The sequence below is a fragment of the Phalacrocorax aristotelis genome, chromosome 5 (assembly GCF_949628215.1).
Source record: "Phalacrocorax aristotelis chromosome 5, bGulAri2.1, whole genome shotgun sequence".
Lineage (NCBI taxonomy): Eukaryota > Metazoa > Chordata > Aves > Suliformes > Phalacrocoracidae > Phalacrocorax > Phalacrocorax aristotelis.
Genome location: NC_134280.1, coordinates 41,378,766 through 41,392,236, shown reverse-complemented (window position 1 = coordinate 41,392,236; position 13,471 = coordinate 41,378,766). Strand labels below are relative to the sequence as shown.

The following is a 13,471-nucleotide window of genomic DNA, read 5'->3' as shown; positions in this document are numbered from 1 at the left end:
CTGCTTTTTTAAATGCTCTGGACAATTAATTACATGGGTTTGGGGTTTAGTTTGGTTTAGGCAGTTAAGCCATGTTTTGCACACTTAAGAACATTACATGTGTTTAAAAGGAGTAAGGGCCAGAGCCAACCTTGTAAAAATAACACGTACATTTACAACTGGTAACCTGTGTAGCAGAAACATTTATTTATTTACACTGCCTGTAACACGCTCCTTCACACTGAAAGCCTTTCAGCTGCTGGTAGGTTTTAATAACTACACGAACTGATGCTGCCGTCCCCCGCAGACAGGACGACGCTGCCCCGCCATGACGGAAGAGACGGGCCACCCTGCCTCTGTGGCAGCACGGCCGCGAGTGATGTCGGTGGGCGGGGCGGAGGGCCGCGCCGGCCAATCCGGCGCTCGAATGCCTGCCGTCGCATCCAATGGGCTGGAGGCGCGGGTGGGGAGTGGCGGCGGGCGGCCGTTGGGGGCGTGCTCGGCGGGGGTTTGCCGCTTGGCGGTGGTGTGGGGGCAGTGCGGGAGGCACGGCGGCGGGGGGAGGCTTCTTTTAGGCAGCAGAGAGGTTTGGTTAGCCTTCCCTTGAGCCGGGGTGAGCGCTGCGAGCGGTGGTTGTATACCTGGGGCTTCCCCTTGGGCCGGCGGGGACACCGGGATGCTCTTAGGGCTCCCAATTTCTCCTGGGGGGCTGAGCTGTGGCCCTCTACCCTACGCTACGGAGCGGCGGCAGGGCTTTAATACCAGGGCTGGTTTCCAGCCAGCTTGGCTGCCGTTAAGCATCTACCTGCATCAGTAGTCGTAATGACAAGGTTATTGCTATTTATCTAGGTATACCTAGAGCTTGTTGTGGTTCTTGTTGCTTAACTCGTTCTTAAGGAAAAAAGTGGGGGGAAAAAGGTCGCTTCTCTGTGATAATATGTTGTAATTTGTATATAGGCATCAGAGCTGTGCTTTGGCAGTGTTACAGCAAGCTTTTTTTTTTCACAGATATAATTGCTCAAAACTTCAGCTAGGAGATGAAGGTAAAGTTAGCGTAATAAAGTTAATGTTTGTGAAACAAAAATAACTGTAGAAGTGTATAATGAGATCCCAGTAAGTTTTTTTTGGAGGGTGACTGACTTCCATTGATGACTTCTGTTCAGTAATGTAAATTATTTTTATTAATTGATTTTAAATTATGCTATTTTAACGTTGACCCTTAGCAGAGGAGAGTGAGTGGATGCAGATTTGAGAGACAGCCGTTTTTCCCCAGCAGAAAGTTACCTTCTAGGGGTACATTCTGCAAACCTTCCTTTGCAGATACAAGGCCTGGGTCACACTATTTACATCTGGAGTACACAGAGCTCACCTAAATTGTATGTTAATCACTGAGCAGTGGCCAAGAAACAGGCCTGGCTTTGCGGTCTCCCCTCATGCTTCACCAGCAGCCTGTACTTCACTTCAGTACTTCACTCGTTTCCTCTTGGAGTGTGTTTCACCAAGCTGGAAACTTCCTCTGGAGGATGAACAAGTGACTTGGGTCTTCATAAGGCTGTGGAACCCAGCTTCTGGGCTTGTTGGTTGGTCTGCATGCCCTTGCAGGGGGAAGAGTTACAGACGGGACTGTAATTTGCTGTGCATTATGTAAGATTATAGTCAGGTTAGAGACGTGTGACTATAAAATTTTTATGTTTCATTTCAGTAGTTTAGAAAGCATACCTAACTGAGAAATACGTTTAATGTTTCTATGTATTGCTCCCTTCATTGTGAGTTTTGGGGGAAGGCAGAGGAGAACTGATAACCATTTATAAGAAACAAGCTTCACAAAGAATGTCTTTCATCCCTATATGCTTTTCCTCTGCTTTTTGTTCATGTTTGCTATAAAACTAGGATTATTGCAAGTCCAGAGCAAGTGTGTTGTTTTGGTTTGGTGTATTGTCCAGCTTTCTTCTCCAGCTAAAAGAAGCACTCTGATCCGAGAAACCATCCTCCTGATTTCCCTTATGTCTTACACTTCTTGGCTGTAAAGATTCTCATGTGTTCTTATGGTTCTGTGCTCAATAAGCATTTCTTCTTGTTTCCCCAGAATTAAAACCAATATGTGTATGTTTCCTACTTGTCCAATATCTGAAGGGTTTTTAGTTTTCAGAATGCACAGAGCTCTAAGTCCACATCTTAATTTAAGTAGTTTTGAAAATGTTTGTAGTTCCTGGACCAGAGGAATGTCCCGACGGTAAATATACTGGTCTTGGATTAGGAAACTCTAAGCTTTCTGTGACAAGGAGTGCTTACGGGCCAAGTATACAGTCAGGAATGATGTGAGGTCAGTTTGTGGTCCCTGGATCCACAGCATCCTGGCTCTCAGAGTCAGTACATGCATTGAAACACCTCATGTGCTGTCATGAAGTTAGTGTACAATGTAAATAGATCACTGTGTATGAGCAGGGATTCTGATGATTCAGCCAAGAAATGTTTCAGTGGTAAGGGGGTGGAACCTTTGCCAAGAGTTAAGAAAATAGGACTGATTGGACTCTGAGGATGCTTTCACTCAATTGAAATCACACAAGCAAGAACGGCAGATTCTTTTAACTACCTTCTGTGAACTCTTAGGATTTCTTTGAGAAGATACTGAGTAATTCCTAGCTTATATAATAGCATGCAGCAGGTAATAAGAAGATGGTTAATTTAACGTATTTTTTTAAATGGTAATGTCCTCTGGTACACCATGATGTATCTTGAACTTCTTTTATTATTAAGGTGAGAAACTGATAGGAAAAGACAAGCCAATGACTTTGAGAGGTTGCAGTGGAAGTGAGTTGTATAGATAACTTCTGAGGAGGAGGAGGAGGACTTAAGTGTTTGTACCATGGAATTAGAAAAGAACAGTGACGTTAAAAGCAAAAGGAGATGCTTCAGTCAGACCTCACATCTTGTTTCTTATTCTGAGGAAGCTGAGCAGGTGCTCGCCAGAGACATTGCAGCAGAAGCTAACTACTCTGAGTTTGGCCAGGCACGTTCTGTCAATGTTTCAGAATTAAAGTTGTCAGAGGAAAGCTTGCCTTATTTAAGTTCATCTTTAGATGCAGATATTGAACTGTATAATAAGAAGAGAATGAGGATTTGCTGTGCACGGGTAGATAAAAGCAAGAAAGAAGCCAGTATGTTGGGAGGGGCATGTGACAATACGCACGTTAACTGTGGGGCATGTGATAAATGCAGACAAAGCCATTTAGGAGAAGATTCACTGCTGGAATATCTCAGTGCTAGTGAGCCAGATTTTGATGATAGGAATAGCTCAAGTGAGTTTTCTGAGCAAAGAGAAACTATAGGAATTGAAACCTTAAAGCTGACAGATGCAGTTCATGAAGTTCCAGGGGATGGGGTCGCAAAGGAACAAAATCTCGTTGATGTGTCAGAAGATTTTTCTCCTGTGTTTGAGTATGGTGTAGTTGAGCAGACCTGCCCAGAAGCAACCATGCCAGAGCTTCCCAACCTGCTACAGGACTCTCTGTCTCCGCCAGACTGCAATGGCGTGACTTGTGATCATCAGGAAGAGCAAACAAGGTACCATACTGTTGTTTATGGAAGTATACTTGAAAGCGGTGCTTGTGGGAGTAAAGAAAGGGTCTGTCCAAATCTGCTTGAATGTGACAGTTCAGAAAAGGGAGAGGTGAAAGACATCCCACTGATTGAGAGCACATTCCCACCCCAAACGGCTACAAGTGAAGAAGTGTCTGAAAACAATGACAGATGCAGTCGCAGCATCTCAGTGAAGCAAGATGGTCCTTTACTGTCACCACAGGAGAGGGCCCCTGCTGTAGCTGTCCAATTTTGTGAATGTGCAGGTGACTCTGATTTCTACAGTTGTGAAGAATCTGGTATGTGCACCAATGGTGCCAGCTGTGTTAACTGTACTGCAAAGGAGGCTGAAAGCAAATTTCCAGTCTGTGCAATTCTCACTTGCAAGAATCCGTTTTTTGACATGGAAGTTCCAGACAAATCCTCCAGTGGCAATACTGGCTGTCTGAACTCAGAGTTGGAGCATTGTGAAAACTTGAAAAACATTACAAGTGACTCTACAGTTAACCAAGCTGTTGATGTGAGTTCTGATTTTAGAGCTTGCTTTACAACAAGCAGAAGTACCAGTGCTCAGGTGTGTCTCTCATCCAGGGCTATTAATACAGAGATAACAATGATGAACAAATCTCGACCCGTAGGATGGCACCATAAAAAGTGTGCAGATGTTGCTTGCAATACAAACTGGTCATGTGGAGCCAGTAGTACAGAGGAAATTCGTCCACAGCTTACTGAGATGCTGGAAGAACATGCAGATGGCAATACTGCAACAGCTGAAAGAAGTTCACAAATTCAGGTAATTAAAAAAAACAAAACCACAACCAAAAGATTTCGATATATATAATTTTTTTAACGTAAAGTTGCTCAGAAATTGTCTATAGAAATGTTAATCTGTAACTTTTTTTTTTTTTAGGAACAGCAGAAATTAAAAAATGAGCTTTGTAGCAGTGATTTAAAGATAAGCACTGACAGGTGGGTCATGAATTGTTCTTGGTTTGGAATTTTAGATGCCGGATAAGATTTTTTCAGTGATTGAAAGGTTGTCCGTGACTTAGCAAAGCTGGTGGTATGAAAAGATTGCTGGGCAGCAGTTCCTATGCTGGAGGGTAGGGCTACCTTTCAGAGGGACCTGGACAAGTGAGAAGAATGAGCTGAAGACCTCCTGAAGTTGAACAAAGACCAAAGCAGCCTTGGTCTGCAGGTGCAGACTGGCCAAGAACAAGCGAGTGTAAGTCAGCAGTGCTCCTGTATGGTGAAGAAGGGAAGCCGTGTCCTGGGGCTGCATTAGCAAGAGTACAGCCAGCAGATGGAGGGAAGTGTTGATTCTTCTCAGTTTGGTGCTTGTGAGGTTGCGTCTGGAAAGGTGTTTCTAGCTGTGGACCTTGTAGTGCAAGAAAGAGATAGTCAGACTGGGGAAAGCCCATCAGAAGACCATGGAGGTGATGAGGCGGAGCATCTGATGTGTGGGGAATGCTGAGGGAACTGGGTGTGGTCAGCCTGGAGAAGGGAAGGCCCAGGAGGTGGGGAACCTCCCTGCAGTTCTTGGCAGTCTGGTGATGGGTTGCTGAGAAAACAGTGTTAAATTCTTTGCAGAGGTGCATTCTGAAAGGGCAAGAGCCAGCAGTTAGTGTGAGGGGAATTCTAAGTAGGTGTAAGAAAAGGTTTCTGACAGAGTAGTATTGAAACAGCGCTGGAGAGATGGTACAGTATCCTTTCTTGGAGATTTAAAACAAACAAAAAAAACCCAAACCGAACAAGAAAGCTGAACTGGATAAGACACTGAGCTAATTTTGAAGTTAGCCCTGCTTTGAACAGAAGTTTGTGCTGCAGACCTTCAGAGATCCCTTCCAACCTAAATTATTCTGTGACTGTGGAAACAAAGTAGGTGCTTCTGTAGATCAGCAGAGTTGCCAAGTTTCTTTTTGTTTGTATGACTGCATTTTTGGATAGAAAAGATAATGGTGCTTGCACAGTTTCTGCCTCTCAGTTAAGGCTGATTATAATGTGAAAGCTACTGTAAGACATTTTTTTCTGTATACTAAAGAGGAGGAACTGATTCATTTTTCTCTTCTCTTTTTTTTTTTTCCTTGAATCATCAGAAATAGCTTCTGGAAAGCTACTTGTTTCAAAATAAAACATAGGAATGTAAAATATTTATTCAAGGGCTTCAAGATTTTGTTTATTGTTATTATTTTAAAGGCCAGTACACCTTGACAAGCAAGCTGTGAAGAATTCTGCGTCAAGCTACTGTCAAAAAATACTGCAGAGAGCAATTGAAGCAGAACTGCAGGTTCTAAACACTCATTATCAGATGTGCTATCAGCACTGCTTGAAGATTTACAAACTGGCTTTGGAGGAAAACACATGTTTTAGCAGGCACGTGCTTTACTGTCTTCTTAAATGAAATGGATAACTTGTTTAAAAGGCATTAATTGCTACGTTACTGATGTATTCTACCCATAGCTTGTAATAGCGTTTATAGTTAGCGTTGTCCAAAAGAGTTTACATTCTCGTAACTGCCAAGTCTTATTTTCAGCCTAGAATTTTCTCTAGCATTCACAGACCCGCCAAAATAGTTTTTTTCCAGGAATGTCATTCTGTACAGGAGGAAAAGTACAGAAGGAATAATACACAGAATCCATTCAGGAGTGGGTGAGATGCATAGAAGGGGAGCTGGGGAGGAGGTGGTAAAGGAGAAAGAAAGAGGAGGTGCAGGATTAAGAGGTGAAGCAGGAAGGGGGTGGAAGCGATTGCAGAGCCTCTAGGTGATAAAGCATACACCCTGTAATGGACCTAGAATTCAACCAAGAAATTCTGCCTCTGAATGCTTTACTGTGCCACGGATAGCTCTAAAACCTCTAAAATTAACATAGTGTGTGCTCCATAGCTGAGGAAGGGATTCAAGAGAGCACCTAGTAATGCTGTGAAACAGAGTACAGCTCCAGAGGGTTACTGTGCGTGTTAGGAGTGAGCTCCTTCCCTTGCAGGATGTGGAGGAATCCTTAAACACTGTAAAATGTTTGGGCAGTTCTGGAAGCAGTACAATAAATGAAATGTCTAAGTTGATCTTACTTTCTTACACATATTTTAACAGATGTAATGGAAATACTGAATTAGGATCATCTCTCATGTTGGTTTTGGAAGAGCTAAAAAAGAATTACAACAGTATGAGGATGAAAATAAAAATGGGCATACCTTTAAATGCACTTCCACCACTATCAGTTGAGATAAAGTTGTTCCCAGTCTCTTCTTCTTATGTCCCATGCAAGGTAATTTCTTAATTGCTTTTTGTTATTAATATAAATTGTTTTCTTTGGAAAATCAAGACAAATCTTTTCTTTTTTTTCACAGTTGTTCAGAGAGGACCTTTGCTATGAGTAAGTAGTCCTCATTTGTGGTATTTATTAAAGTTCAAAATTATTTCAGGATGTATCTTGTTGTTCCAGACTGCTTAGCTGAAAGATGAGCATAGCGTTTGGGGTACAGTCATTTTATTTTAAGGGAATTTTTGGTCTGTAGTGTTCTAATACACAAACTGTGGAGTTATATTTTTACTATTTTTATAGCAAAAGTTTTCAATTTACAGGTAATGTTCCTGGTTCCCTACTTTCATTACTAAAACTTTTGTCTCTAATCTTAATGCTGTCTGTCTTAAAGAAAAAACCCCAACCAAATAAACAAAAAAACCCGCCAAATATGTTCTGCTACGATGCTTAATAATTGAATGATAATGACAGAAAAATAACTTCATATTTCAGGCAGAGGTATAGTACTGCATATTCAAGAATCATGTCCAGTTACTTTATATAAGTGGAGATTAAAACAAATTTGCCAATAGGTTTTTACTGCATCAGGTAAACAACTAGAGATCTTTTTCAAATTTCTTATTAAGCATTAGTAAAATCGCACAGAGATTTCAACTTGTGAAGATATACATCAAAAGATCACACAGAAAGCCATCTAGGTATAAAGGAAAAATAGCGAAACATAAACCTAGAACATAGGTTTATGTTTCAGGTTGCAACCCGTGCTTTTATAAAATATAGGTATCAAAAAGCTTTGGTTCTCATCTTAAGCTGAGATTTATTAAGCACATTGTATTTAATTTTTTGCTTTTGGGAATATTTAAATTAGTATTTCAGAGTACTTGGTATCATTGTAGAATTTAAAATTGTTGTGCCATATTTTGTATTAAATTCTTGGATCTGTTTTAGTTCTGTTTCAGGCTCAAGAAAAGCTGACTTTGAAGCACCAAAGCTGCAAGCAAGGAAGATTTCTGTCAACATGGTAGGGACTTCTTCATTACTGAGTTTCGTAGACATTAATGTTGTGAAGCATGGTCTCCTTTTAGGTACATGCAAATACAGTCACAGTCTTCAGGGCTGAAGCTGGGATTCTCTGCCAGTGATCGCAAATGCAGCTGATGTGACCAGAATTTTGATTGTCCTTTCAAAATAAAATAACTTGGGGGTTCTTGGAGATGATGAGTAGGTTAACTTTTAAAAATTTACCTGTTTAATCAATTAATATGCTGAAGCTCAGAAAAATTATGTATAATCAGGTGCAAGTACTATGAACTGAAATGTGTTTGTAGGACAACCCACAGACTGTATGTTTAATCGATGGTGGTCAGCCAAGTGACTCAACTTCCTCCAAAACTTTTGAAGAACAACTTAAAGATCAGGATGTGGAACGTGGTAAGCGATCTGCTTCTAGTACAAATACTACATTATTTGTTAGTTAAGTTGCTGGGGAAAAAAGAGGCCAAACCCTGCATAAAACATTTATGGACACTCAACTGTCTGTGATGGATGGAATGCTTAATGTTATATCAGCTCTATATTATACTTTACATCTCGAAAAAAAATTTTACTACTTAAATCAGAAGTGAAGAGCAGTATGTGTCACCTCTTCGTAATCTAGTACCAAGTCATGTAGGTAGCTGGAATCCTCTTAAGCACACAGAAATTTTATATTCGTTTGTATGACATACCACAGTCTGAATTTTAACACACTGAAATTTATTTCAACCATCAAGGCTTCATGAAAAATGAAGAAGGGAATGAATATTGGTTTGATGCTAAAGAGGACTTGACAGTAATAGATCTTTCAGTAATATCTGAAGAAACAAAAAAGCAACAAGAAAAACGTGATACAGTTGATTTAAGAGGTGAGGTCGGGTGTTTTAAGCTGCCATACCTAATAATGGTGTTTATTATTTGATTATTCTGTTCCTTCTACAAGCAGAACTAAACTTGGAAAAAATGCTAGCTGGGTTTTCAGACTTATTTTTCCACTGCCTTGGCAGTGAATGCTTGTACAGATACTCAGCTTTCTTCATCCACATTTTCCCTTGAAAACTTTACCTACAGTGGTTAAACTCAATTTAGTAAACGTCCAGCCAGTCATGTAGCTGGAAATCTTTCTTTTTTCCTCTTCCTCTTCTTTCTGCTTCCTTAAGACTTCTTAAGAGAGTTAACTGGGAATGGTCTATGTTTGGAGATTTGGGTCCCAGTGGTGGGCACAGGTTAAAGTCCCAGTGTGATGAAAGCAGAGAGCTTACACACTGCATGGTGGGGGGACACAGTACACTACCCGTGCTTTAGCACTGGTACCTGTTAGATCAGACCAGTGTTTTCTCTGGTTGTATCTCTTTTGCCTCTTCAATCTGCAGGAAGTGCTCAGGAAAAAGAGATTTCACAAACTGAACTGTTCCGCTTCTCGTGACACTCTCATTTTCTGTTAGAAGATACTCTTCATTCTTTTAGGCTTTTTAAAGGTTATGTATGCTTTCCAAAATCTACAGAGAAGATGGTAGCTTGAACTAAAACAAGAATAGTTAGTAACACTTTGCTTTCTTACATTGATTATTAGGAGTGAAGATAACGGAGAGTGGAAATGAGTGTTCTTTTATTCATGTCGGTGGCCTAAGTTCCTTGGTGTCAGAGGTATGCCTGTTCTTACTGACATAGTAGTAGTAATGTCTTGCCTCTTTTCTGAATTCTTTCATACTGTACATTTGCAACCAATTACACTTATGTTTTGTAGGGTGATTTAAGATCACTTTTCCAGAAGTATCAGATTTCTGACACTCTTATATTTGTGGATTCTAGTAACTACAGGTATAATCATACAAGTTTTACTTGTTTCAGAATTTTTTTTTATATAAACAAATCATGGGAGAGAGGAGGGGGTTGTTCATTAATTTGTTTCAGTAATTAATGTAGGTACAAATAGGTTGACAAAACCTTGTCATTCCAGACAGCTTCTCACCTTATGAGAAGTCTAAAGTCTTCTGTTGAGGTTAATAGAGATAGTTAATATTGAAAAGATGAGAACCATCATGTGTTCTTACTGGTAGTAATTTAATATGTGTTTTACTTAGTTCCCTTTTTTTTCCTTCTTTTTTTTCTAATTTTATGCCTTAGATATGCATTTCTTTCCTTAAAAGACACTGATAAAGCAAAATTAGCTGTAGAGGAAATGAACCAGAAAAAAATTAAAGGAAAACCAGTAAGTGTTGAACTTGTAAATACTTCATCAGAGAATAAATATTTAGTTTCCCAAGTATTTCCAAATAAGCTTTGGCATGAAATCCAACCTGTTGATAACAGTCAAAGAAATGATCAAAATAAAACACTCACTTCAGCCTCCAATTCTGTGAAAGCACCTGATGCCACCTCTGCTTCTGAGAAGATGCAGCTCCTTCCCATAACGTCTTCAAAAATTTCTTGCTCTACACAAGTACCCTCAGAAACAAAGTGCCCTGGTCTGAAATCAACTACTGAAGATTCAGTACATTATTTGCTTGGAGTTAATCAAAAGATAAATAATTATTACTAAGGCTCCTTTATGTGGCAGATTAAGAGCCTTAAAACTTCTTGTCCCATAATATGTTACATTTCATATACAGAGAAAGATATTAGGATAGGAAAACATGCTATGTGTCAGTAATAAATTTCTGGCATTCTGCAGAAGAGTGAGAGCACCATTCATTTGTCCCTGCATCAAATTGTGATACTCTTGTCTTTTTTATTCTTAATCCTAAACCAGTTGGGAACCTAGCCATATGCACTAGATTTCTTATCTTGCTTTTCTCTGTTTGAGTTTCCACTTGTAACACTGTTTTTTATGTGAATGTCTTGTGATTTTATATGGGAAAGATTTTGGGATACTGGAGGTGAAACTCTTGGGTTTTTTAATATAAATATAAGAAACATCTATGTATAAATATAGTGTTTTGGATTTGCTCAGTTTGGTCCCTGGAGAATAAGGCAAAGTAAGTAATTGCTGGTGTTGTTCTCAAACTACATAGATATGTTACCTTTGGGGTTTTAACTTTAAACATGCTGGTCCTCTGGGAAGTATAAATCAGATCTAATTTGAAGTAGCAGGAATGTCAGTTGCATGTAAATGCATGCAGTAGTTTTATTTCTAATTTACAGATTGGATAATATGACTGGTTGTATTAGAATAACTTATTGATCTGAATCTGTAGCTGTCATTTTTTTTTCTTTTTCCATACCAGGAATATTTATTAGTAGTAAAAGTATGTTGTATTACTTGTACAATACTTAACCCATTCACTTTTTGCTTACTTTGATGCAATTCTAGGATACTGGAGAAAATTTCCTGCAGAAAGCATCTGCTCCTTTCTCCACTAATTCGTATGATGCCTTTATTTCTCCTAACACGTTGAACTTGAGCAGCTTTACCAAATTAATGAAGAAACTTCAAGAAATTCATCCAGAGGCTAGCAGGTAAGAACATTTGGATTTCAGTTCTGACTTGACTTGTAACGGATCTGATATCCATGGTAACAAGGTGCTAAATGTAGTGCACAAAATGTGATGTAAACTGTTCTTTCTTTTATTCATATAGAAACAAAATTGTGGATGCTCTGTTGGAGGTGAGGAAGAAGAACAAAGGTATCCTGAGTGGCTTGTCCATCAGTTCTATTGTGGAAAGGACCTCTGTCATTCTAAGGAGATCGACGCCCAGCTGTGAGTGGGAAAAGCGATGTAAATAAGTGAGTATTCTAGCCTACAGAAATATATTGAAATAAAACCACTTGAATTTGTCTAGCTGTATAGCCTGACAAGATTAGTAAGTAACTTAGTACAAAGCTCTGTAAGAAGTACCTGAACGGATCCACTGAAACAGTGGTTTCTAAGGATTGTTAGGTGTTTTGCAGAACATCTGTAAACAGATGGGCTTGCTAGTTCCTTGCCTTCTATACAACTTGGTATACTGGGGGGTTTATTATGCAAATTGTTTTATTGATTAACTTAGTGGAGAAGGTCGTCATACATATTCTGTACAAAGGTGACACCTAATGGCCAGTCCTTGTGTAGAATTGCATAAAGAAATCCCAGCACAGGCTCAATTTTGGTTTTAAAAATTGATGTTTTCTATCTGACATATGAGATTCAGTTCTGGACTAGAAATCTAACAGAGTAAGATTGTATGTGTTCAGTTTTTTCATGTTAAAGGACATTTTGCATGTTGACATAGCACTGGATGCTGCAGGAAGCTGCAGGAAGTTGAACATGCTAAAACCACGTCCCAGAATTCCAGGAATGTGTATCTATATTCTCCTGCAGGAGACATCCTTTAGCTGGTGCTTATTTCAATCCCCTAAGCTTGGTATTCTGCTTGCTTTAGGGCTGCTAGCAGTGCCACTACCAGGTTTCCCGCACTGTCCCATATGTCCTTAGCAATGCTCCAACTTCAATGTTGTCCACAAATACAACCTGTACAATATTTATTCTTCTGTAGTGTTTCTTCCTGAAACTGCACCAAATTCTTAATGGTCTGATTTTGGTCACAAAAGCTCCTGTTTCAAGGATGTCGAGGAGTCAGTTTGATTTTAATCAATACCACCTCTTCCAAGATGAGTAGCATTTATGCCGATAGTTTTACACATCCAAGTATCTTTCCCACCCATTGAATGTTGCTTATCAGACTAAATTCTTCTAGTCAGATGCCTATACACGTTACTGTAGTGCACAAGTAAACCATAGCACAGCCTTAACTTGAACAGAGCTGCTCTGCATTACGTACTAGAACTGTAAAAGGAGTAGAGTGATTCTGCCCAGTAAGCGAAGCAGAAGCCTGGGCTAGAAAAGCTTCCATAGATGCATTAAATATACAAATAGAGGCTTATAGGTTATTCCTCTCAGTCCTTATTCTGGGAAGTAATGCCAGTGACCAGAGAAGTCCTTCAGAGGGACTGACTGTAGATTGTGTTAAATGTACAGAGACATAGGGTGGGATTTTACATATGGCATAAGATTATACATTATGTATAAGTTACGTTAGTAAGATTATACCTTATTTAATAAGTTAGGTTTTGGATTGGGAAATCCTTTTATTCTCATGACCAAGCAGCTGTCCTATTTACCTGAACAGCATGCTTAACCTTCTTCTGTTTTCTAAATAGCAGTTACAGGAATCGTGATGCTATGGAAGAGTTATTCAGTGCAGCATTAAAAATGGCTGTTTCCTTAAATTTTATCAGTACCAAATGTCCACGCTTGGAAGCTTTCTGTGAAATTAATAATCTGTATAGTAAAAATAGACCAGTGAAGAAGGGTCTTACCAAAGTATAAATAAAACAGTGCTTTGAGAAACAGAGAAGTGCATAGAGGCTGAGTACTCCTAAATGATGATTTGATAACTTCATTTTGAATTAATTGAATTAATTAAAAAATTACTACCAGGTATGGTTCATTGCACAAAGATTATATATTATATTACTGTAGTTATATCTTTCATGTGGTTCTTGAAGCTAGGAAACCTTACTCTTCTGTGTACTTTTGTGGTACCTAGCAAAATTACTAGTTTCTAGTGGTTTTCTGAGTTACTAAAACTGCTGATGTTCCGTTTACTTCAGTTTGAGTGGGTACATGCAAAA

The 13,471-nt window shown here is 39.4% G+C and overlaps 1 protein-coding gene across 1 annotated transcript in view; it reads left to right on the top strand.

Annotated features, from left to right (window-relative positions):
* The first annotated feature begins 515 nt into the window (after positions 1-515).
* RBM44 (RNA binding motif protein 44) overlaps positions 516-13,471 on the top strand; it is a 45,255-nt gene continuing 32,299 nt past the window's right edge. Inside the window, 14 exon segments of the mRNA XM_075092511.1 lie at positions 516-4,351; positions 4,469-4,527; positions 5,755-5,931; positions 6,650-6,824; positions 6,907-6,932; positions 7,770-7,842; positions 8,150-8,252; positions 8,594-8,725; positions 9,430-9,503; positions 9,604-9,677; positions 9,984-10,378; positions 11,168-11,315; positions 11,437-11,560; positions 11,562-11,584. Of these exon segments, the coding sequence (XP_074948612.1) occupies positions 2,846-4,351; positions 4,469-4,527; positions 5,755-5,931; positions 6,650-6,824; positions 6,907-6,932; positions 7,770-7,842; positions 8,150-8,252; positions 8,594-8,725; positions 9,430-9,503; positions 9,604-9,677; positions 9,984-10,378; positions 11,168-11,315; positions 11,437-11,560; positions 11,562-11,584 (3,089 nt within the window). The 5' untranslated portion in view covers positions 516-2,845.